The 25,968-nt window shown below is 52.5% G+C and overlaps 1 protein-coding gene across 1 annotated transcript in view; it reads left to right on the top strand.

The window, feature by feature from the left end:
* The window catches only part of LOC116954225 (beta-1,4-galactosyltransferase 6-like), a 43,521-nt gene that overhangs the window by 4,403 nt on the left and 13,150 nt on the right, over positions 1-25,968 (top strand). Inside the window, exons 2-4 of the mRNA XM_032974785.2 lie at positions 23,870-23,998; positions 24,586-24,699; positions 25,457-25,581. Of these exons, the coding sequence (XP_032830676.2) occupies positions 23,870-23,998; positions 24,586-24,699; positions 25,457-25,581 (368 nt within the window). The remainder of the gene's footprint in view (positions 1-23,869; positions 23,999-24,585; positions 24,700-25,456; positions 25,582-25,968) is intronic.

Here is a 25,968-nt window from a genome sequence, read left to right on the forward strand (position 1 = left end):
TGTGCTGAAGTGGTGGAAGTGTGTGTGTGTTTTATTTGGGTAGGGGTAAGCGTTTGTTACTTAAATTGTTGGTGCGTTACCCGGTTCAACCCGGTCGTGATGCCGACCACTATAGCCGGAACCGGACAATGTTTGTTTGAGCCTGGCCTGTTGGACTCTGCTTAGATAAACTTGGGCTTAATGTCACGGTGTAAGTGCTCGGCGCTTTTACAACCCACCCCCTGTGCTTGTAAATAAAAAGCTCGCTATGGCCGGTTCTTGCCCAAGGTGTGCCGAAATGAAAAAAACTGAAACTGCATGACGTATGCGCTTCCCCCCCCTCTCCCCAATGGATTGCACCACCACCACCATCACCACCATCACCAGCCACGTCTTTACGTCTGGTCACTTATTGCCGAGCGGTGATGAACGATTTGCGGCTAATGTACAATTTTACTGAGGCGGTGCCTGTCCCGTGTCGCGGGGTGGAGGAGGATAGGGGGGGGGCGACGTTAAAGACCCGTGACGTCATTCGCACGTGCCGGCCATGTACCTGGCGACGTGACGGTACAAAAATTGGCAAGTTGGGAGTATTACACCACACACACAAAAAAATAGACAACGCTGGAGCCGTTTCGCAAGTGCACTGCTTCTACGAGTGTGCAAGTTTGGTGTTGTGTGCAAGTGTGGTGGTGGTATTGTGTGCAAGTGTGGTGGTGGTATTGTGTGCAAGTGTGGTGGTGGTATTGTGTGCAAGTGTGGTGGTGTTGTGTGCAAGTGTGGTGGTGGTGGTGTTGTGTGCAAGTGTGGTGGTGGTGGTGGTGTTGTGTGCAAGTGTGGTGGTGGTGGTGGTGTTGTGTGCAAGTGTGGTGGTGGTGGTGTTGTGTGCAAGTGTGGTGGTGGTGGTGTTGTGTGCAAGTGTGGTGGTGGTGGTGGTGTTGTGTGCAAGTGTGGTGGTGGTGGTGGTGTTGTGTGCAAGTGTGGTGGTGGTGGTGTTGTGTGCAAGTGTGGTGGTGGTGTTGTGTGCAAGTGTGGTGGTGGTGTTGTGTGCAAGTGTGGTGGTGTTGGTGTTGTGTGCAAGTGTGGTGGTGGTGGTGGTGTTGTGTGGTGGTGGTGTTGTTGTGTGCAAGTGTGGCGGTGGTGGTGGTGTTGTGTGCAAGTGTGGTGGTGGTGGCGTTGTGTGCAAGTGTGGTGGTGGTGGTGTTGTGTGCAAGTGTGGCGGTGGTGGTGGTGGTGTTGTGTGCAAGTGTGGCGGTGGTGTGGTGGTGTGTTCAAGTGTGGCGGTGGTGTGGTGGTGTGTTCAAGTGTGGGGTGGTGGTGTGTTCAAGTGTGCGGTGCGCGAGCGACGTTTTACCCGTGGGGACTCGAGTCAAGGATGTAGTATATTTATGGGGCGAAGGAAAGAGATGAGAGAAAGAATGGGAAATTGGCGGAAAAGGATGGGAACGAAACGGAGAAACGGGAGCAAAGAGACTGGAGAGGCGGTGAGGAGGAAGTGGCGACTAAGTAAGGGCCTTAACTCCTGCTACTGCACAGAGTGGGGTTTGTTTTCCAGGGTTGCGGCTATGGTGAGAAATGAGGATGGGTTCAGAGTGGGGGTGGCAAACACAGTTGTTGCGTAATTTATTGAATGCTCGCGTTGATTTTTTAAAATTTGTGCACTACTAACCTCGCCACCCAAGTTCAATTCCTGCTCACGGCCAACACCAGTGGAAATTATTTCAACCGGTCTTAGGCCTCCCCTTGGTCGACTCAGCCTCGTATGAGTACCTGATGCGTGTTGTGTAAGCATCGCAACTGGGGAGACAAGCAGCCAGGCGTGGTGCTGGCCACATGACCTCCTTGTGTGCCATGCCGGCCTTCATTGGTGCTCACTAACAGCATTTCCCCCAACAGTCTGTTGTGGCTATACGGGGGATATTTGTCTTTGTGTGGTATATGCATCGGGCCAGTCATCTTAGTCCGTCAACCCATGGCACCTGGGTCTGTCCCGTGTCCTTCTGAGTGGACTTGCCGATGACTGGTACCAGCGGTGTCAAGATCGGCCTCTGTGGAGGAGGCTCGTGAAGGACTGGGCAGTTGAAGACAGTCGCCCTCCAGCAACAACGGAGGGCAGAGTAGCGACGCTCACAACAACGAGCGGAGCCCTGGGCGGATAAAACACAGCAATTTGGCACAGTAGGGGGCACAGGTGGTGCATCGGCCGCTCATCTCGGTCAGTTGACCCGTGGCACCTGGGTCTGCCCCGTGACCTCCTGCCAGCAGGCGTTCGACACTTCACGTGGCCTTAAAATACACAGCCTTGCACAAGCGCCCTGGTGACGTCAGCGCCACTTAGTTGCTAATGGTGGTTGTTGTTACGTGGTATATACAGATACACATTGTTTGAAGTGTGTTTGTTTATAACCAGGTGAGAACTCGAGAAACCCAGGATTAGTCTCATTTTGCAGAGTGACCCTGGGGTGTCGCCAATATGACAAAATAGAGCCTCAAACAGTGACGGCGCTTATATGCTTTAGAATGTTTGTCGACGTTATGCCATGGACGTGTTTTGCTGTGCATTTGTCACTGGACACGCCCTGGATACTCTTGCATGTGAGAATGTTGCCGTCTCAACTGGATTGTTCAGGTGAAAAATATTTGTTGCAATAAAAAGTTAAACCGATGAAATACAAAAAGTTAAATGCGGCGATGAAATGCGAGCGCAAAACACGCTACACTGAAGCTTCTGACGTAAATCAATATTAAAGAAAAATGCATTTTCAGGCAAATGAAATTTGGCTCGGACAAATCACCGTTTGTGGTCAAATTAAGTTGCAGAAACGTTAAACGGATTTACAGTGATTATTTGACGAATATGTACAGTGAGGGAAAAAAGTATTTGATCCCCTGCTGATTTTGTACGTTTGCCCACTGACAAGGAAATGATCAGTCTATAATTTTAATGGTAGGTTTATTTGAATAGTGAGATACAGAATAACAACAAAAATCCAGAAAAACGCATGTCAAAAATGTTATAAATTGATTTGCATTTTAATGAGGGAAATAAGTATTTGACCCCCTCTCAATCAGAGATTTCTGGCTCCTAGGTGTCTTTTATACAGGTAACGAGCTGAGATTAGCAGCACCTGTCCACAGAAGCAATCAATCAATCAGATTCCAAACTCTCCACCATGGCCAAGACCAAAGAGCTCTCCAAGGATGTCAGGGACAAGATTGTATACCTACACAAGGCTGGAATGGGCTACAAGACCATTGCCAAGCAGCTTGGTGAGGTGACAAGAGTTGGTGTGATTATTCGCAAATGGAAAAAAAACACAAAAGAACTGTCAATCTCCCTCGGCCTGGGGCTCCATGCAAGATCTCACCTCGTGGAGATGCAATGATCATGAGAACGGTGAGGAATCAGCCCCGAACTACACGGGAGGATCTTGTCAATGATCCCAAGGCAGCTGGGACCATAGTCACCAAGAATACAATTGGTAACACACTACGCCGTGAAGGACTGAATTCCTGCAGCGCCCGCAAGGTCCCCCTGCTCTAGAAAGCACATACATATGCCCGTCTGAAGTTTGCCAATGAACATCTGAATGATTCAGAGGACAACTGGGTGAAAGTGTTGTGGTCAGATGAGACCAAAATGGAGCTCTTTGGCATCAACTCAACTCGCCGTGTTTGGAGGAGGAGGAATGCTGCTTATGACCCCAAGAACACCATCCCCACCGTCAAACATGGAGGTGGAAACATTATGCTTTGGGGGTGTTTTTCTGCTAAGAGGACAGGACAACTTCACCGCATCAAAGGGACGATAGACGGGGCCATGTACCGTCAAATCTTGGGTGAGCACCTCCTTCCCTCAGCCAGGGCATTGAAAATGGGTCGTGGATGGGTATTCCAGCATGACAATGACCCAAAAAACACGGCCAAGGCAACAAAGGAGTGGCTCAAGAAGAAGCACATTAAGGTCCTGGAGTGGCCTAGCCAGTCTCCAGACCTTAATCCCATAGCAAATATGTGGAGGCAGCTGAAGGTTCGAGTTGCCAAACGTCAGCCTCGAAACCTTAATGTCTTGGAGAAGATCTGCACAGAGGAATGGGACAAAATCCCTCCTGAGATGTGTGCAAACCTGGTGGCCAACTACAAGAAACGTCTGACCTCTGATTGCCAACAAGGGTTTTGCCACCAAGTGCTAAGTCATGTTTTGCAGAGGGGTCAAATACTTATTTCCCTCATTAAAATGCAAATCAATTTTTAACATTTTTGACATGCGTTTTTCTGGATTTTTTTTGTTGTTATTCTGTCTCTCACTGTTAAAAGAAACCTACCATAAAAATTATAGACTGATCATTTCTTTGTCAGTGGGCAAACGTACAAAATCAGCAGGGGATCAAATACTTTTTTTACCTCACTGTAAACCGGCTAGGATGAATGTGCAATACAATTGTGAGTGAAGTAATTGAACCAAATTGGCATGTTTAGCAACAAGAAGTAACTTCCAATAGAAATTATTGGCGCATATTTGTGGTGTGGTGTATGCAATTGTGAGTACGTACAGGAGGGTGTGTGTGTGTGTGTGAGATGTATTTTGGAGAGCGGTGTCACAACGGTTGGTGCATTGCTCAACGCTACGAACCCGGCGATCCGAGTTCGATTCCCGCTCCCAGCCAACACCAGTGATTATTATCTGAAACTGGGCCTCCCCTAGGTCGACTCGGCCTTAAATGACTACCTGTTGCGATGTGTAAACATCAGCACTAGGGTGACAAAGGTGGCCAGGCGTGGTGCTGGCCCACACCCACCCCGTCATGTGCCGTTCTGGCCTTCAAAGGTACTCGCAAATAGGACTTGCGCCAATAGGCTGTTAAGACTATATGGGGGGATCTTTTGTCTTGTATTGCGAACATAAGGTCAGGGATCCCAAAAGCATGAAGAACAACCCAAAGCCCTGGGCTGATGATGGATCGTAGACCTTGACCGGGGCAATAAAGCGGCTATGTAAATATATTATTAGGTGATACTGCGTTGGCAGCGTTGCACGAGTGCAAATAGCAAAACTGCTCAACATGCTCGTCAATAACACTGCGGCCTTAAAAACCACAATAAAAAAAATGGACAGCATTTTGTACAATGGCCCTTCCTCTTCTTGGTGTATTATGGAGAAGGGCCTTTTCCTGAAACGTTGCTTATTTTTTTTCCCTCTTAAGGTCAAGGGTGTGCTGTCGTCGCGCGATGTACAGAGAACATGGTGGGGTGTCTGTTGGGACTTTCTCTGTCACAAAACATCACTTGGGGGGGGGGGGGGCTCATCGGGTTCCTCTTCTGGGCGTGTGGAAACAAAACGTTCGGTGTTTTTTTACCAGAACCCTTCCTGGAATGTTGAGAAACCGATGATATCTTCATGTGTTCTTTAGCCAACCACCTGCACAGGTACTGGCTACTTTCACATTTTAATCTGTAATGCTCTGCATACTGCAGGCCGAATTGGAATCAACCCCCGGCAGGCCCGCCCATTGGGGGGTGTGCGGGGCCCGGGGAAAATCCCACTGTGTGGGCCCCCCTCCCCTGCCGTGACGTTGCAGCGTGGGGCCCCCCAAAGCGCGGGGCCTGGGGTGGTCACCCCGATTCGCCATCCACCCTGGGGACGGGATGTGCCCCCTCGCCCCATGTAGAGTTGATTGGGCTCCATGGTTCTTTCCTCCCCCATATACTGTACGTAAACGTGTAAGCAAATATTTTAATTTAAAATATCACCCAGCCCCTTGAGATGGGAAAATCGTGTTTGCAAGGACCTGCAGGGGTTTATCTTCTTTGGTTCTTTCGGTAAAGTCACGTAGAATGAGAATAAAATAATAAATTGATAAAATAAAATAACACAATAAAATTCTCACGACGTTTCTTGTGTTATTTTATTGATCAATTTATTATTTGATTCTCATTCTACGTGACTTTACCGAAAGAACCAAAGAAGATGAATCCTTGCAGTCACGAAAGCTTTAAATCGAAATTTGACCTGCAGGGGGTTGTCAATTCGACTGATACATAGCAAACACATACACAACAACATCAACGTGGTAATCGCACATCCGATTGGCATGGTTGGCTACGTACGGCGTGAAAGAAGTTCAACATGCATACAAACAGTTGTGGTGGTTGCAAGTAACTTTTTTTTTATCAATGAGCGGGTGGTTTGTGATCTCGGGACTGCTGAGACAGTTTCCCGTCTCTCTGGCCCATGACCAGCGCGCTCATCCAATGCAGCACCGCGCATTCCGTTGAACCTCCGAGCGATGGTAGGCTGCAGTAATTTCGTGAACATTGTCGACGGCAAAAACAAAATTGGGGCACCCCGACTACTTTACTCCCGGCTCGCTGCAACACCTCTTCCATCCTGCCAGCCGTGGTTATCCCTGGGGAGTTCTGCACCGCACGCCCGGTGCAACCGCTGCAGCTGCGGAACCCACGGACCTAAACCCTCGCACGTTTTGCCCACGGCATCGGGAAGAGGGGGGAGGGGGGTACGAATCCTAGCTCCGCAAACGGGGATCGCAATCTCATTTGCAAGTTGAGCACACCTCACGCTCGAGGCCTTGACACTTCCTCGTTGTTACGAGGTGTGCGTGCCAAGGATGTTTGAGCGATGGAGGCACCGCTGCGATATTAGACGCGGATGTTAGCCGTGGTCGGGAATGGAAACTCGCGTCGCCAGGTTCGTAGCGCACCACGCTAACTGCTGCACCACGGCTCCGGCCAATGGCCTCCCCTAGGTCGACTCGGACTTAAATTAGTACCTCGTGCCTGCGTGGAATAATAAAATAATAATAAAGAAGATCTGTCGGAGAGACAAAGGTGGCGAGGCTGGGTGCTGGCCCACACCCCCCCCCCCCCACCTCTTCGTGTACCGTGCCGCCCTTAATAGGTGCTTGCTCACAAAACTAGCCCCAACATTCTGTACGATTATAAGAGGGGGGGGGGGTGTCTGTGTATATTGCGTTTGTGTTTACAGTGTAATTTGTGTGTGTATGTGTGAAATCTGTTTGTGGCACGTGTGTCTAGAGCAGTATATGAAACACGCAAAGTTGTATACCAAATTCCCTTGGGATCCTCCTGATCTCACCATGTCTCGTCAGATCTCAGAAGGTAAAGCAGTGTTAAGACTGGATAATGCTTTGATAGGCGACTGGCATGCAGAATGGGTGATATAGGCAGCGGTTGGGGGTGCTAAATGTTGCTCCGTGTTCCGACGTGGAACTGTACTTCTATGCTCCAACGTCTATCAACAATGTTCCCCGTTTTCAAGTTTATTTCGTTTGAGTTTTAAGTAAATTTTGTTTAACCAGTTGAGAACTCGAGAGACCGGGATCTCGTCTCATTTGCAAGAGTGACTTGGGGGCATTTGTCTGCGATGATTTTCCACCAACCCACACTAACCAGCGTGGTGAAGTATGCTCCAATAACCCCCTTACGATGCCGCACGCCTTGATGGGGCCCTCGTCCATCAGTGAATTGACGAAAGGGTTGTGTAGGGTACACGTGTGTATGCATGCATGTATGCATACATCGCAAACCCTGGGCATGCGCTGCGCACGCACAAGTACAGTCTTTTGCTCTACTACTTAATTGTGCTTATGAACTTCAGAGTGGTCCGGTTGGTTTTGGAAGGCCAGACCTGTCAGGATAAGTGCCCCCCCCCCGACCCTGGGGGTTGTGGTTGTGATGATTTAGCGATACAATGGAAGCTGCATTCATTCACGGTGACGCTGCCCAGCCAGCTCCGGGTTGCACGGTCGTCGCCTGTTGCGGAGGTTCACGATTTCGAATCCGGCAGGCACGGGCCTCCCTGAACAATCGCGCGGGACAGCGTGTGTTGACCTAAAATAAATAAAGGAGTACTGCGCGCTGCCTGCATCGCCTGGCGCACTTTTAAAGATCCCCGGTGACGTTGTTCGAGAAGGATAAAGGGCCCTAATGCGCCGCAGTCGTTCAACGCATTTGCAGAAATGCACCGCAATTTTAGCGCAGCGATTTGCTGCCTTTCCCAACCCTGTGAATTGGTGTGCTTATGCGATTTTAACTTGTATACTTATTTGTATATCTGACCCACCCCTGCTTCGTGGCTCATCGAATTCTCCAGGGTATATAAATATTCTGATTCTGCTCGTCGCCATCCTACTGCGAATGCTGAGCCCTCCTGAAAAGATCTGAAGGTTTTTAAGTGAGGCTTTCCTGGGCTAACAAGTGTACCCCCCCCCCCCCCCCCCCCGGTGAGACACTGCTTAACCAATACATACTTCACTTGGAATGGAACTTTCTACAAACAAACTGAGGGAACCCCAATGGGCTCCCTCCTATATCCGGTTGTAGCCAATATTTTTATGGAGAAGTTTGAGACTGACGCCATCCAGACTGCAACTCTGCACCCAACCTTATGGAAGAGGTACGTGGATAACACTTTTGTCATCTGGCCACATGGCCGGCCTGCTCTAGACCAATTCCTCGACCACATCAATTCCATACACTCAGCCATCAGATTTACCATGGAAGTCGAAAAATATGGCAAGCTACCTTTTTTGGATGTCCTATTAAAAAAGAGACCTAATGGTTCAATGAGCCACTCTGTCTACAGGAAAGCTACCCATACGGATGCTTACCTGAAACCGGATTCCCACCACCATCCAACCCAGAAGAATTCCCTCATCAAGACTCTGCACCATAGAACCCAATGCATATCCGACCAGGAACAACACATAGCCAGTGAACTCAAGCACGTACACCAAGCTCTTAAGGCTAATGGTTACTCCGACTACACAATCCGCAAAGCTATCACTCCAACCATGAAGAAGGACCCTCTTGAGGAGCCTTTCAAAACCATCACTTTACCCTACATTGCGGAGATCACAAAAAAGATCTCCAAAATCTTGAATAAACACAAGATCCAGGTCCAATTTAACACGTTACATAAAATCCGTGATCTGGTTCCGTCTGTAAAAGATGTGATTCCGGACATACAGTACCCTGGCATCTACAAACTAAGTTGCCTCTGTGGTAGTAATTACATTGGAGAAACCAAACGACATGTCTCGGACCGCATTCGTGAACACAAAGCAGACCTAAAACACGGTAGGACCAACACCTCGGCCTTGGCAGATCACTGTTATAATTCAGTAGGCTCACATGACATTGACTTCTCCAAGACAGAGGTTCTTTGCAAGCCATCTGGCTACCATGAGAGATTCGTTCATGAGGCTATCCACATATACCAACACAGAGACAATTTCAACCGAGCAGATGGATTCTGGCTTAGCAATCATTGGAAGGATTTTATAAACTATTTCGGGTCTTAATTGATTGATCACACTTACGGTGGCTTTCAGACCGCATCCATTATTTTCGTCTCCCCCCTCCTCTTTTCCGAACATAGATGGACTCGTACATCTGAACAAACTGCCAAATCGCTCTCCGTGGTGCTAACGTAAAAAAAAACGCCACTTTTTTCAAATTTTCTTGCTGTGGTTTTCACACCTGATGATGTTTGCTTGTGTTGCAGTCGAAACGTCATGAGAATTGTATTGTTTTATATTTTTATTATTTTATTGTTTCCCTTCTACGTGACATACCGAAAGAACCAAGAATATGATAATTACACACTTCTGATATTTCCTTACTTACTTAAAGGCTGGTGGGGTGGGGAAGGCACAGGGCAACTTCTGGAACAATTCGGTCCCGGTGAATCAGCGGGTCGATTGAGCGGCTCACAATGGGAGGGCCATGAGTTCAAATGGTGGCTATGTTGGGAGGTGGCGGGGTTGGTTGACACAGCTCAGTATCATCCTTCTGGGGTGATAAAATAAGTACTAACTTTGTGGGGAAGTCGAGAGTGGTTGTTTTATGGGATAGACTCACCCCCCCCCCCCTCGGCCAGAGGAATTAGTAATTTTTACCACTGGCTCTGCCCGGCTGTAAACAGGAGATGAGTGCCAATGACTCGATGCTCATTTGAGCCAGGAAGTCACTTGGCACTTTGACCCAAGGACACCTGGGCTTGCTCCAAAGGGAAGTGTGCTCCATAGCCAGCTTCTCGCGAGCTACGGCGTGCATCGTACGCAATAGCACCCACAATTAGTCGCGAGGACCGTTGGGCAAAATATCACCGCCGCTGTGGTTATCGTTGCTTTGTTTTCTTTTTAACATTTAATATCCTGGCAGAAATATCTTGCGCTGGATCCCGCTCGCTGATTACGGTTGTAAACAAATATCCAAACACCCATTAAACCAGCGCTTCGATTGAATGTTTTTTCCGGCGCAATGGACGTGTGAAGGTCATTGTTTCCGTAGTCATTGCGGCTATTCAAGTGGCTCTGGCGTGCAGCTGTAAGCATTCTAAATTGTGAAGTCCCAATGATTAAACGGCTACTTGGGAGGCTTATGCTGGGTGAAGGAGCTGCCCACGGTGTTAATTGTTTAGCAACACGCTGGGCGTGCCATCCAGAGATTGTCAGGACGATTCAATCTCCCGGTAAGACAGTGGAAGCGATGGTGAACATTTCTTAGATCCACCACCCCCCCCAACCCCCAGCTGACCGCCTCTGTTCACCCAGCAGTTATAATGGGTACATCAGAGTCAGCCTCCTCCTCTATAACTCTCTTATCACGACCACTTACTACCATGGTTATTGTTCCAGCAAACTTCACTCGGCGATTGATCCACCCATGTTGAGGACTCCCACACTTCAACCAACACAACACACACACTCGCCCACCCACTTTACCCACCCATTCGCTCGCTCGCCCGCCCACCTACCCATCCACTCACCCACTCGCCACACTGCAGCTCACAACACTTCTCATTCTGCATCCATCCTGTTACTGCTTTTCTGTGGAATTTGCCTCTCATCGTCGTATCTTTTTGCCAAGCTCTCGTAATGAACAACCGCGCCAAATTCAAGAAGCGTGTTGCACTCACTCGTCTGTTACGCCATCAGCAGTGCTGTTCAGTCGCTGGCCGCTTGGTATTTTGGTGCCTGTCCTTGGCAAAACCGTGCGGTTATTAAATAATAAAACAAAACGAAATCGGACAGAACTTTTACTTGAAAAAAGTGGCGATCGGCACCTCGGGGCGGTTTTGTGATCACTCACCAAGTTTCCCCCCCCCCTCCCACCGAATGAGTTGCAGCTTTGCTTCGCATCTATTGGCACGAGGAAATTTGTTTTTGTCGGAGGAAGGGGGACGGAGGGGGGGGTGGGTCAGCGGCTAAAATTATCAGGTGCCAAGTCCATGAGGCCACCTTGCATGCAAATTCCCTGGCCGTATAGCATCGGCGGGAACGCGGAAGGAGGCGACGACGACACGGCCAACTGGACCGGCTGCTCATTGCGCAAGGAGGAAACCAGAGAAATGACGATGGAAACCCAACCACTAACCCCACTGCCACAGTCGCAGGAGAGAGGAGAAGAGAAATTAACTACACGACATTGTCGAGAATGGGTTTTTTGTTTTGTTTTTACCACAGCAAGGAGCCGAGGATTATGTCTCCCACCTGCCGCCCGCCCGTCCGCCTGAGTGCCTCCCTGATTGCGAGCGACGTAAGGGGGGAAAACGTTGAGAGATTTGGGGGAGGGGAGCGTCGCGCCCGTACCCTTAGCGGTGCCAAGGCATCCCTCGCACCACACCACCACGCTCGCCACGCTCCTAGCATGTTCGGCCCCTGAGCTAGAGTCCTGCCAGCTGATGAAGAAATAAAATAATCTTTCTGAATCCGCGACCCCCCCCCGCCCACCCGCTTCGTGACGATGCACTGAATCACGGGGGCAGACTTGGCGGGGATGGGATGGGATGGGTGGGGATAGGGGTTTCAATTGTTGAATGTGCTCCAACTCGGTTTACAACCCTGTACAGGTTTAGAGTTTGATTCGTGGGCAAAGACTACGCTCCTAGCCCTACCCTGGTTACTACAGCCTCTCTCATTTCTGTATCTGGAGTCCAAGGTTTAGGGTCCAGTGTTAGGGTTCAGGGACAGGTGGGGGGGGGGGGGTGTGCAGGTGTCATGCTCAGTCAGTCCTGCAGCGTTAACTATTTAATAGTTGGAGGGGGGTGGGCATAATACAGGTCAATGGATGTCAAACACACTTTAAACAGGAGTTAATCGCTAAACTGAATGAGTAACTGTACAAATCGCCCTTTGTCTCTCTCACGTGTCCTGCTCTGGTATATCACGCCCTGTGTCCATAGGGTGACTAACATAAACGGCCACTGGTGTTAAAATTGACTTGTATATAAGAATAAAAAATGGGGGTTGAGCCTTCAGTAGGGGTGGGCAGGGGGGGGGGGTTCAGCTCTCTACGGCCTCTGCCCCCCCACTCATCCCATCATAGATTTCATTATTGCACTCCATCTTCCAGATCCTCCACGACACTCGCCCCTGCCTGCCTCTCCCCTCGCTCTCCTCTCCTCCACACACACTCCCACCTCTCCCACCTCGCTCTACTGGTCTCCACACACTCTCCAACCACTCACCTCACTCTACTCGCCCCCGCACACTCTCCCACCTCTCCCTTCACTCTTCTCCCCTGTCAGTCAGTGGGAAGCCGCTCATTCTCCTCTGCTTCCCCCACAATCTGTGTAACTCCTTTCCCCCAGTCGCTCGTGCTCTTGGCTCCCACCCTGCCCCTGTTGAAATCCAGACTCAAGGTCCTCCCATGATAGACTCTTTCCGCCCTCTCTATAAAATAATAAAACAAATACACCCACTTGCGGGGTCTGGCCAGCGCTGTGTGAATCCAAATCGCATTACATTTAACCCGGGGGCCGAGCCAGTCTCAAGGGACCCCTTTTCAAGCGGGTTCCCGGCTACGATTTTGCAGCAAAGTAGGGGCTAGGGGAGGGGGTGACGATTGCTCTGAGATGAGGGAGTGGGTGGGGGGAGGTGGGGGGGAGGCGTTGTGGGGGGTATTTTTAAATTACTTAACATGCAATGAATTTTAAACAAAAAAAAATTACACGTGGCAAATTTGCACCGTGATGCCGACACACGTGGTGGCCTCTCCTCCTGGGTTTGGGTTGGAGGCCAAGGTTAGTCAACGCGTTGGTGGCCTCCTGAGTTTGGGTTGGAGTTCAAAGTCAGTCGACGCGTTGGTGGCCTCTCCAGCTGCTCTTTTTTTGCGGTGCGTCGACCTCTGACGTCGGCCCGCGAGGCAGACCTGGCGCCCTCCCCCTCCGCCCTCGTATCTATTGCACCAGCATGCGTTTGTCTAATGCCCTCTCTTTTGTTCTTAGCGACCAAGTGTTTTTGAAATATGAATAGCCACGGGGAAGGGGAAAACGTGAAAATATATATTTACCCTGCGCGTGAAGAAAGGACTTGCAACATTTCGGCCTGCGCACATACCGTTCTGCAACCCGTTTGCTGTTCTGTCGAGAATATGGGGCGGTGGAGGGGGGGTTACAAATGTCTCCGTGGTTGGCGGGGGTGGGGGGATGGTGTGGGACGGTTTGCTTCATACATTACCGCGGCGGTTCTGCACGGCACGGGTGGTTTTCCATGGGCCATTTGCCACCGTGCTATGGCTGGCCTTGCACCACGCCCGAGTCTGGCGTCTTAATATTTTTTTTTGTCCGACGCAAGTTGCATCATCGTCTGCATGCTCCCGGCGACACACGCAATCGCGTGAATGGCCAAAATCCTATTCACAGCGGTTGTTGACAAGTGAAAATGAAACCGTCAGAAAAGTAACAACGGATAAATAATTCGAGATAATGGTGTTGTGAAAAACAAAAAGGTTAATCAACAACATGAAAAGTCATCGCAACAGAAGTGTTTCACCACGCTGGTCAGGCTGGGGTTGGTGCTTTGTCTCGGCGCGTCTCACGCTTGTTCACGCGACAGTCGAATTTACTTTGGCTGTGTCAGGCGGGGGAGGGCTGCGACGGGCACGCACATTTGTCTAGTTCCTGACACGGCCGAACGCGAACGTTAATTGTGAATCGAGCCGTTATTTTAACAGTGCGGGTGAATACTCCCTGGTTCTTTCGTTAAAGTCACGAAGGTATAAAATGAATTAATTCACGACGTTTCGGGCGCAACACATACGCGTCCGTCATCAGGTGGGACAACCACTTCAAATCTAGATTAGTGTGGGTGAATGTAGCTGCCTCTGGTAACTGGAGGAGTTCAACAGAGCGCTGCCGGGACGTGTGATTTGTGGGGAACGTCTTGCGAGTCCCTGGGTCTCCGTGCGAGTTTATGCGTCGCTTTTCGACTGTGTACGTCTCTGTAGGAGTCTATGGTTCTCCGAGGTTATGGGTCTCTGTGTGAGTTATGGGACATGGCAACTGTCTGTTGGTCAATGTGTGAGTCTATGGGTCTGTGTGAGTCACTGGTGTTGGCCGTGAGCGGGAATCGAACTCGGCACGCTGGGTTCGTAGCGCGGCGCGCCTAACCGCAACACTGCCGCTCGCCACGCACACGTGCGTAAAACTACGAATCGGGGAAAACTTGGGCCGCGAAATCTTACGCTCGCCTCTTCAAGAATGGTCTCGCTTGACCTGGGTCGAAACGGGAGGGTGGCGGCCTTGGGCTACTTGCAGTGGCAAAACTCCGCGCAGGAACGCACAATCGCAAGTGGCGCATTTCGCCACCATCTCGGCGAGGTTCGGTGTGGGGCAGCGAGAAGAGGGGGGGTGGGTGGTTTTGGGTCATCTGATGGGCGTCACCAACACCGTCGCCGTAACGGTTTCGCCGGCTCCATTCGAATCTCCGCGGCGCAGCGGTTGAAGCAACTGGCACAGGTTTCTGACATGCCCATCTACCCACGCACAAGACAAAGATCACCCACTCCCCTTCACCCCTACAGCCTGAACATACTTTGGGTGGCACGTGCATGCTTGCGCTAGCAGCACCGATGAAGGCCGGCACGGCACACGAGGGTTGTGGGCGGACGGCGCCACACCCGGCCGCCTTTGTCTCCCGAGTGGCGGTGTTCACATCCACAACAGTTAGTCGTTTGAGGCTGAATCGACCTAGGGGCGGCCCAGGACCGGTTAAAATAATCGTCACCGGTGGTGGCCGTGAGCGGGAATCAAACTCGGGTGGCCGGGTTCGTAGCGCAGCGCGCGAATCGCTACGCAGTCCCCCCCCCCACCACACACAGGATAAAGACAAAATCCCCCGTGTAGCCTGTAAGGGGGCAAGTGCTGTTAGCGAGCACCTATGAAGGCCGGGACGGTACACGAGGGGGTGGGTGGCCAGCAACACGCCCGGCCGCCTTTGTCTCCCCAGTGGCGATGTTGATACACCACAGCAGTTACTCGTTTGAGGCTGAGTCGACTTAGGGGAGGCCCAGGACCGGTTAAAATAATCGTCACCGGTGGTGGCCGTGAGCGGGAATCGAACTCGGGTCGCGGGGTTCGTAGCGCGGCGCATTAACCGTTACACTACAATGCGTTAGGCTTCCACATGCGAGGGTCACGTGACAGATTTGACGTCACAGCTCACTTGCCGTGCAAAAAATGTATGCATTATTGAGCTCCCGCCCCCCCCCCTAAAAAAAACAAAAGTGTATTTTTATAATTTTTGCATGGTGTACAGTCTGGAAAGTACGCACATGGCAAATTTCAAGTTTGTTGCATGTCGGGAAGTACGCTAAAATTTTTGAACAGACACATTCACAACTTTGCCTTTTATATATATGGAGATAGGCCTGTGAGCCACGCGGCTCTTGAGTCGGGTGCAACCGCAACAAACTAAATATGAACAGAGAAACATCTTAAAGTGACGACGCGCAACAGAAACATCCTGGGATAAACTCTAATAACCTCCCCGCGCGTCCCACCAACTAGTCGCCAGGCAGCACTGCCGTCCAAAGTTCCAAGTTCCAACACAGACAGGGGGCCCCGTGTACAGCTCTCCGAAGCCGCCCCGGGTCAGCGCACTCGCTTGCGACATCGTTGTTGAAGACGGCCTCGTTTAACATCACCACCTGGCCGTGTTACTCATTAACGATTGGCCTCCTGAGTAACTCGCCCAGCACCCACCGCAGCCCCCCCCCGCACCCCCCAGACTCCTCCATTCCGATCCACCTCCCACCCAACCACTCAAAATACACTAGCGCCCACGCCGTGCCCGCATCTTTGTTCCGCCGCTGGCGAGGCTATGCCGCTGTGCCACCCGACTCCCAGATGTGCGATTTGGATTTACGCGGCATTTTCTGTTCCGTTGTACTTTCCACGGTGATTCTTTCGTGCTCCCCTCTTGCCTTGCCGCCCCCCACCCTCTTTGCAGCCCCCCCCCCCTTGCCGCCACCTCCGTGCAGCTCGCTCCTCCATTCAAAGCAGGCGTGGGAGCGCTGTGGTTCGAACACCCGCGCTGCGAAATCCCGGCACCCAGAGTTCAATTCCTGGCCGTGGCTTTAAATGCCGATGAGATGTGGTCAAACAAATCCCCGCAGGACCCATACAGGCCCTCCATACAGCAGTGGGAATTAGTAAACGGGCCGAACGTTATTGATCATAAGCCGCGATCTATTCAACTCTCGCCGCAGTGCGACATGGCAATCCATCTGGCTCCTGCAACACGGTGGCTAGGAGATGTTAACTACCTCGCCCGTTATGCAAGAGGGGTTTGATCCCGACTTTTGACGCCTGCTGCTGTATATTTGGAGTTGGCGTGTCTTGCTCTCTGATCACGTGGAATTTTCTCCCCCTCCACACTTAGACTCAACGTGACGAGTGTTAGAGGGTGTTTGGCCCCTCTGAATGTCCACAATAGTGATAAGCCGCCACATGGTTGACCTATCATTTAAAATGTGGTCGGATTGCTTTGGAAAAAAAAAGCTACGTAGCTCGGTGAGCCTTGCCTGGTAAAAGAAATTAAACTAGTCTGAGTAAATAGTAGTAATTTCATTGCTCCATCTCCACGAGTTTGATGTCCTCCTCGGACGCGTGCGTTCCTTCCTTTGGTGCCTTTCCATTGTCGGTCTTGACCAATAGGATGCCATCCTCTCCTCCCGAGCGATGTCCTGCCCAAGCAGCACCTCCTTGCCTGCCTTTACAGCCGATGTAATGTCTCTAATTAGTATACGTGCACAAATCCCGCCGCAAGCTGTCAGCATTTCATCTTTGAAAGTAAAGTCACCTGGCCTTGACCCTTTCCCCTCCGTTAGTGAGGAAGAATGACTCTGGTTTAGTGTCCCACGTTATTACCCACGGATATCTGTCGTTTTATATAGTTTAGCGTTATCGCTTTGTGAAGACATTTAGGTTTAAAAATACATACACACCCATTGCTGCTTAATCATTAATTAGGGCCGTTTTCACGCACACGGAAAAGTCTTCACTGAGTCACGGGGAGGTCAGCTTCGGCCGTCACGCGCACAGTACACTTGTAGGGTACTCGTGGGCACCCGTGGGGTCCCTGTTGGTCCCCGTGGGATCCCTGTTGTTCTTGATGGGATTCCTGTGGGCCCCCAAAAACTAAGCAACCACGAAACTACAAACGGTGACATGGCCGAGCGGTGGCGTGTTCGCCGCTTGCCGCAGAGGTTCGCGGTTCGAATCCTGCCACTCGCCCTGGTTAATACTGCGACTGTGTTGACCATGAAAACTCCACGTGCCATCCGCTTCGCAAAGATCCGCATGACGCAATGCGTAAAGAGTAGGCCTTTGCGTGCCGCCGTCACGGTGCACGTTGACCAGATGGGATTTTGTGGTGTTATTCTCTTAAAATAACACCCCAAATTACTTTAATTGGCAGACTACTTCCCGCCACGCGAACTCCGGTCATCCTCGCAAGCGGCTTTTTCTATGCCCATCGAACAAAGACGGGGGTCACCGCGTCGTCGCGCGGCGCTTTCAAACGCGCTCCTGCGGCCGTCTGGAACGCTCTTCCCATTTATAAGGAAGCCACTGGGAGCTATGGCACTTTTACATCATCCAGATTGAAAATTAATGTCCTTACAACTGCTCATTGCGTGTGCGTTAGTTCGTTGCCCTTCCGCCGCGCGTCCGATTAGCACGGTTGGCTATGTACGGTGCGAAAGAAGTTCAACATACATACGTGCATACAGGTGCCTAGGTACCTTGTGCCGCACTGGGGCAGTTGCCACTGTGGGCATGGACGGGGGGGGGTTGTCCCTGTTGTGATGAGATGGCAATTGTAAGGTGCTTTATAAGTTGGAGGAATCCGATGATCTATAAAGCTCTTTTTTCACATGCCCAGTCGGGGCGGGTAAGAACGCTACAACAACAAACGGTACAAAAACACAATAAGTTGCGGTGGCATTTCAAGCACGTGCAAGGATGATGACGATGATGATGATTGGAAACTGCGAATGAGCGTTTGACTTTGTGTCGGAGGTAAAAAAAAACCCGGAGAACCCGGGGATAGACTCCGCTCCAAAGCTCCGCGCAGACGGAATCGGAATCCGTTGCTGGGCGAGCCATCTCCCGAGCCACCCTTTGAGCTCCTGCTGTCAAGTGGCCGTGTCGTGGATGTGTGCCTTTTCAGTTTCCTCATTCCGGTCATTCTGGTGTCACCTGGGGATCTCTCACTCTCAGTTCCCCTCCCTGATTTCCCCCCCCCCTGCGTGGGGGGGGGGGTGCGAGTCGGGGGGGGGGCATTCCGATTTGACTCGCTCGCCCGGCCGGGCGGTTAGTCGCCTCCTTATCGCTCTCTTCCATTGCTACTGCTGCTGCTGTTCTCGTTGGTTTTTGCCGTTCCCGAGAAAGTTTGCCCGTCGGGTTCCTCCACCCGGGGGGGGGGGGGGGGGTGGCGTTTGGGTTTGGGGGGGAACTCTGCCCACCGAGGGACCGACTGCCTCATCTCGAAATGCCAAGCGGCCGGCCCCGTAGTTTGTAATATACGTAATCGAGTGAATGCGTTTTTTGTTGAACCGAGCAAGGTTACGATAAGAACTTGGTGGGTGGGGGTGGGGGGCGAGGTGGTTGGTGGGGTGGTTGGGAGACGGTGACGATGATGGGAGGGATTTTTGTAAGTGGAGCAGTGGGAGGAAAGAAGGCTAAATCGGAGTGGGGTTTCGTGAAGTGGGTGAGTGAGTGGGTGAGTGATTGGGTGAGTGTTGGGACCTGCGGTGTGGTGAGCGAGTGGTGGATGAGACGAAACACTCGGTCTGTAATTATCGACCGAGTCCTCTGTGAAGTCCGCGGGCAACGCTCGAGGGCCAAACTCATCGCTCTATCTCCACGGCGTTGGACATCCCGCCTGTCACCCGTCGTCATCGTCATCAGCCATGGTCAATCCACTGCTGGTTGACCATACTTTATCACGTTGGTCTTTGCGGGTTGGTGAAGGTAGCACATTCAGTGCCTGAGGTGGTCCGGAGGGGCCTCTAATCCAGCACTCTAGCAAACCCAGGCCGACGAGGCTCTTCGGCTTATTTGCAATGACAAAGCAGTGCCCCATGGGAGAAAATGTGTCACCCTTCCCGGGATCACATTTCGGATGGACGGGCGATCGGGCGGGCGAGTGACGACGCGGCACAACAAAAGCACCGGCAAACCAACGCCGGCCGTCGTCACGGAGTTAGCCCCCCCACCCCCCACCCGCCCTCTTGGTGTTGTGTTAACGAGCCGTGTTGCCTTAACGAGGCAAAGTTGTGGTAACGGGGAACAGGAGGAGTTGTGGTAACGATCGTGCAAAGCGTTCTGGGTTTTCCCCCCCCTCCGACGTGGTTTTGCACTTTGGCATCGGCCGCTCCCAAACACTGACCACCCCCCTCCACCACCACCACCACCTCCTCCTCCTCCCTCCCCATCGCACCGTCCCCTCCGCTGTCTCTTCTGCAACCCTCGCCGCCCACCCCACCTGGATCAACGGATATAGTATATCTGATCTCTCGCCACTTCCCTCCCTCCCTCCCCGCCCACACACTTTGAGAAGGGGCCCTGCAGCAGGTGTATGTGGGTGGATATGGGAGATACCCCGCAGGTGAGTGTGTGCGTGTGTGTACTCTTGACAGAACAGGTGTGGGAGTCGGGGGGTGGGGTGGACTGCAGGGTGTGTCATGCAACCCTGACCGGCAATTCAAATCCAACGCTAAAAACAGGAATACGTGGTGCAGGCCGAATGCACGGACGTTCACCCACGCACGACTCCGGCTGGGAGTGCCGCAAACCCACAAACCGCAAGGAGTCGTGCGACTCCCACGCAAGTCCACGCCTCGCGTGCAACGAGCTGCAATGTGCAGGCTTGTCCACCCAGCGGGGGCAGCGGCCAAACGAGACGGAGACGGGGAGAGAGTTTTTTACGTGCTGTGCGGCGGTCACGTGACACCCTTAGGGTTGGGGGGGGGTGGCGGCGCGGCACTTGCGCCGGTACGCTGCCATACCGGCACGCTGCCGTTGCTGGTGCTTTGCGGAAGGCAAGGCACGTAAGCGTCCGATTCTGAGAAACGGTTCCCAATTTCCACCCTGCGGCGTCACGCCACGAAGGGGGAAACGGCAGTGGAACGCGAGCCGCTGGCGGGCCAATGGGCTCCCGTAATAAAGGTTTTTGGAGTTAGATTGCGCAAGTAATGAATGTGTCGTAACCCTCCGCCACCCGGCACACAGCCAATCGGTAAGGGATTCGTCGCGTAAACAAAACGCGCCAATTAGCGACTCCTTCAGCCCACCAGTGTGTTGGAGGGTAAATGCACAACGTTTACAATTTGAACAGTACGACGTTTCGCTGGTCATCACGTCCAACATCATCGGGGCGATTTTTGCCAGAATAGTGAAGCCATCCACCTGCTCCCATCTCATCGCTTCCAGATCGCAAACTACGAGGGCGCTGGGCTGTTAACTCCCTTGCCTGGTATGCGGGAGATCGTGGGTTCGATCTCAAACCCTGACCGATGCCTATCGTATATTTGACGTCTGCGTGTTCTCTCTCTCCCCGTGGTGGTCGCGTGGATTTTTCTCCAGGTCCTCTGGTTTTTTTTTCCCCTCCACATTTAGAATCAACGTGCTATCATTTGTGGCCATCTGTAAAATAGGTTGATAGCTCGGTGGGCCTTACCTGGTAGTTTCCACATTTCACATTAGGCTTTAGGTCGAAGGTGCCTTATAAGTGCAAATTATTGTTATTTACAACGTTGCGACCACACTGCATAATGTGCATTGCTAGGCACACGTGGGGGAGTTGTGCCCCCCCCTCCCCGAGCCTGCACGCTTTCTCCCGTAACGTTGTGTTTTTCGCGTCGTTTCTAGAAAGCTTTTCGTTTTGAATCATCGTTGTAAGCTCTCGGGAAAGCGCTAATTGGGGTTCCCATAGTGTCTCCGGTTGGAAGCTGTCACCACATGGCATCCCCAAAGGCATTGGGCAATAGTGAACCTTGGTGATTTTACTGTATTGGTGAGACACGTGGCGGTGGGGGCTGCATGCGCGTGTGTGTGGAGTGTGAAACACGTACAAGGTTGATACACTTAATAATAATAATTAATTTCAACTTGTAACACTGCCTCGCTGCCACGCAGTGTCGGCTCGCGCTCTCTCCTCGTGACGAGGACGAAGATGGAGAGCATTGTTACGTGATAGAACAAGAGAGCGAGCGAGAGTGACGGGGGGGGGGGGGGCACGACTCGGAGGTGCGAGGATGAACCACGGCAATGAGTCGGCGCCAAATTTCCTGTCCCCCCCCCTCCACTGCCACCCCAAGCTCTGCCATCCTCTATACATGAAGGTGTTATTAGCCAATTAATGAGCGCTTGCGCGTGGCAGGAAACCCACGCGTACAGATGGGACCGATGGGACCGATGGGACCGATGGAGCAGATGGAACGGATGGAACAGATGGGACAGGTGAACAGATGGGATATATGGGACAGATGGGACAGATGGAACCGATGGGGCAGATGGAACGGATGGGACAGATGGGACAGGTGGACAGATGGAACAGATGGGACAGATGGAACAGATGGGATATATGGGACAGATGGAACAGATGGGACAGGTGGGACAGATGGAACAGATGGGACAGGTGGATAGATGGAACAGATGGGACGGATGGGACAGATGGAACAGATGGGACGGATGGAACGGATGGAACGGATGGGACAGATGGGACAGATGGGACAGGTGGGACAGGTGGGACAGATGGGACAGGTGGAACAGATGGACAGATGGGACAGGTGGAACAGGTGGACAGATGGGACAGATGGGACAGATGGGACAGGTGGGACAGGTGGGACAGATGGGACAGGTGGAACAGATGGACAGATGGGACAGGTGGAACAGGTGGACAGATGGGACAGATGGCACAGGTGGATAGATGGAACAGATGGGACGGATGGGACGGATGGGACGGATGGGACAGGTGGGACAGGTGGGACAGGTGGACAGATGGGACAGATGGAACAGATGGAACAGATGGGACAGGTGGGACGGATGGAACGGATGGGACAGATGGGACAGATGGGAGTTCAAATTTTATGCCGCGGCGCCCTCTCCTGGCGAGTTGGGGTACGGCACCTCCTGAACGCCCACGGGAACGGAGTTTTCGCGTTTACCTGCGCGGTCATCCACCGGGACCCCTCGCCGCTGCCTCTGCGCAGCGCTGGATCACAGGCCGCGTGCAGCGTCGCCGCCGGCGCCGGCCACGGAAGGTTGTCCCGTGGATAGAGAGGGGCCCCCTCTCGCACCCCCCCCCCATCGCCGCCGCCATAGGAAAGGTGGCATTTTATCGACTCGTCTCAGGGCTGTGAAGAGGAGGATTAGCCACCGCAGCGGTGCTCATTCGAGCCGCAACAATCCCTTTCTGTTTTTCGACTTTCGAAAACATACCGCAAAGCCTCGACTGGGCTTCGTCTCCAAGGATTTAAATGCGGATGTTACGGTGATATATATATAGTTGTATATTGATATATATGCGTGTGTGTGTGTTCCGGTGTATTGTTATATATTTTATTATTTTATTGTTTCCCTACCGAAAGAGCTAAGAATATGTGGGAGGCAGTCATGCAGAGCTTGACGATACAAAGCCAAGGACCCGACTTCGATTCCTGCCCATGGCCACCAACACCAGTGACGATTATCGGAAACGGTCCTGGGCCTCCCCCAGCTTGACTGTCTCAAAGGAGCGCCTGGTGTGGGGTGTAAACATCGCCGCTGGGGAGACAAAGGTGGCCGTGTGGGCATGGTGCTGGCCCACCCACCTCCCCGTGTGTCGTGGCCGGCCGTCATAGGTGCATCGCTTAACAGCACTTGCCCCAAAAGTCTAGTAAGGGCTATACGGGGGACCTTTGTCTTCAATATAGATTTGAAGTTGATTCACCTTTGTCTTGTGATACTCGTTGCATAACCGCATACTGTACGAGTTATGGATTTACATTGTTTGTACACGTATCGTTACATGTTTGCTGTGTGTGTCAATTTGACACCCTTGCAAATGAGGTGTTCCATCTCAAGCGGTTTTCCCAGGTGAAAATATTTGAATATAAAAAAAGGTGTTTATGGTCTCGCACGCACACACACACACAAGTGTCGTTATTGACGAATGCGTCGAGTCTTGTTGTTATTTGTGCTTGTGCATCACCACTGCCAATTTAGCAGAAGCAGCAGCAGCAACAGCATCAACAATAAATCCGGGCTGAGACGGGGGGCACGGGGTACCAAGATATCCCACAACCGCTTCAATCACCCCGCGTCTCTAGGTGCGGTGTGGTTGTTGGTAGGTTGCGGCGGCGGCGGCGGCGGCGGCGACAACGCGGCTACGATCCTGCCGGTGGCGTTGTGGCGGTGCGACCGTCGTCGTCGCGGCGTTGCCGTCGCGTTTGCCGTCCCCTGCCCCCCCGCCGGTTTGCGAATGACCGTCATTGCCGTGGCGGCGCGGCTGCACCGTGGTTGCCGTTTTAACGTGGCCGCGGTGTCGTTGTTGTCTCCCGGTGTGTTTCGTCGACACAGCCAACCAGTACCTGTTCATGGTGCAAGCCAGCAGCATTATGATCCGGAACAACATGCGGACTATCGGGGCCCAGGTGTACGAGCAGATCCGGCACGGCATGCGAAAGAACGGCACGGGCAACGGCACCGGTACGCACCGCACTCGCGCGGGGCAACTACGCCACACAGTCACGCACCGTGCATACACCTCGACTACACACACACCACACCACACACACACCTAAACTACACGCTCACACCACACACACCTAGACTACACGCTCACACCACACACACACACCTAGACTACACACACACTACACACACACACCTAGACTACACACACCACACCACACACACCTAGACTACCCACACCACACACCTAGATTACACGCTCTCACCACACACACACACCTAGACTACACACCTAGACTACACACTCACACCACACACACACCACACACACACACCTAGACTACACACACCTAGACTACACACACCGCACACACGCACACACCTAGACTACACACACCACACCACACACACCACACACACCTAGACTACACACTCACACCACACAGTCACACACCACACACCCACCTACACTACACACTCGCGTACGCACGCACGCCCAGCACTTGCAACACCGTGGCACCGTGCGCAGTTGCACGACCGTCCCTCGCGGCGTTAGTGGATCCCCGGTGAGAGTGCGGCGCTTTGCGTTGTGCGTGGTGCAGATTACTTGGACGGCTACAACGCGAGTGACTACATGATGCCGACCGGCACCTACCTCCCCGAGAACTTCACCTACCTGCCGCACATGACCTGCCCCTCGCGCCTGCCCTCCATGAGTACGTGTGCATGCGTCCGTGTGCGCGAGGGTCTGCGATGCGTCCGCGTATGACGCAAAGGGCACCGAGAGCGGTGGCGCAGTGGTTAGCGCATTGCCCTCTGAACCCGGCGACTCGAGGTCCCCCGGGCCTCTACGTTTGCTCCGGCCTCAAGTTCGTGCCTGGTTCTCGGCGTGTAAACATCGCCACTCGTGGGGGCGGTGAAGGCGGCCGGGCGTGGTGCTGGCCACCCACTTCTTCGTGTGCCTGGCATGCCATCATAGGTGTGCTCGCTTCACAGCTCTTGCCTCAACAGCCTGTTAGAGGCTCTAGGGGGGACCTTTGTCTTTGCGACGCTCGGCAATAGCCACGAGCGGAGCGCTTGGCGGCTGAAACGCAGCGAATAGGCATGGTGGGGGAGCGCACGTGACCAGTGCGTGTTTGTAACGTGCCAGTCGGACAAGCCATAATAACGCAGTCTGTCCCATGACTTCCTAGCAACAGAGAACCTTTGATATTTGACGTGACGGCCTCGAAGCGCACCTAGCCCAGCACAAGCACCGTGGTGACATCACCACCACGTGGTGGCGAAGGGCAGCTGTTGCTGTGGTGTGTCCGGGACCACGTCCGGTCGCCTTTGTCTCTCCCCCACCTGTTACGTTTACACACCGCACCGCGTGCTCATTAAAACAGTGCTTGCCCCAACAGCCTTGTACGGCTAAAGGGGTCGCTCGTTGTATTTGTGTGTAAACACCTGTGCGTGTGGGCGTGCGTGCAGAGGGCCGCATGGACGTGAACATGAGCGAGACGACAATAGATGATGTGCTGCGCTCGATCGACTCGCCCTGGGAGGTCAAACCGGGTGGACACTGGAAGCCGAGCGACTGCCAGCCCCTCTGGAGGGTACGTGCTGTCACCCGGCTCCTGCTGCTGCCTTGCTGCTGCCCTGCTTCTGCTGCCCGCTAGTAACACCCCCTGCCGGCACTGCCAGAGACCCTAGACCACCAGCAAGCGACAGACGAGTATGATTAGAGGCCAGGGCTTGGGGCTAGGTTAGTGTTAGGCCGAGAGCTAGATTAGGGTTTTGTGAGGTTTAGGAGTAGAACTAGGTTAATGTTAGGAAGAGAGTTCAGTTAGGGCTTACAGCTAAGGTTAGGATGAGAGTTTAGGGTTAGAGCTAGGTTAGGGTTAAGGCTGGAGTTGGGCTAGTTTTGGGGTTAAGGCTAGGGATCGTGTTGGCAAGTTAAAGCTATCGTTAGGGTTAAGGCTGGATTATGTTTATGGTAAAGG

Source organism: Petromyzon marinus, chromosome 54, assembly GCF_048934315.1.
Source record: "Petromyzon marinus isolate PM22_M1 ecotype Great Lakes invasive population chromosome 54, UKy_Petmar_22M1.pri1.0, whole genome shotgun sequence".
NCBI lineage: Eukaryota > Metazoa > Chordata > Hyperoartia > Petromyzontiformes > Petromyzontidae > Petromyzon > Petromyzon marinus.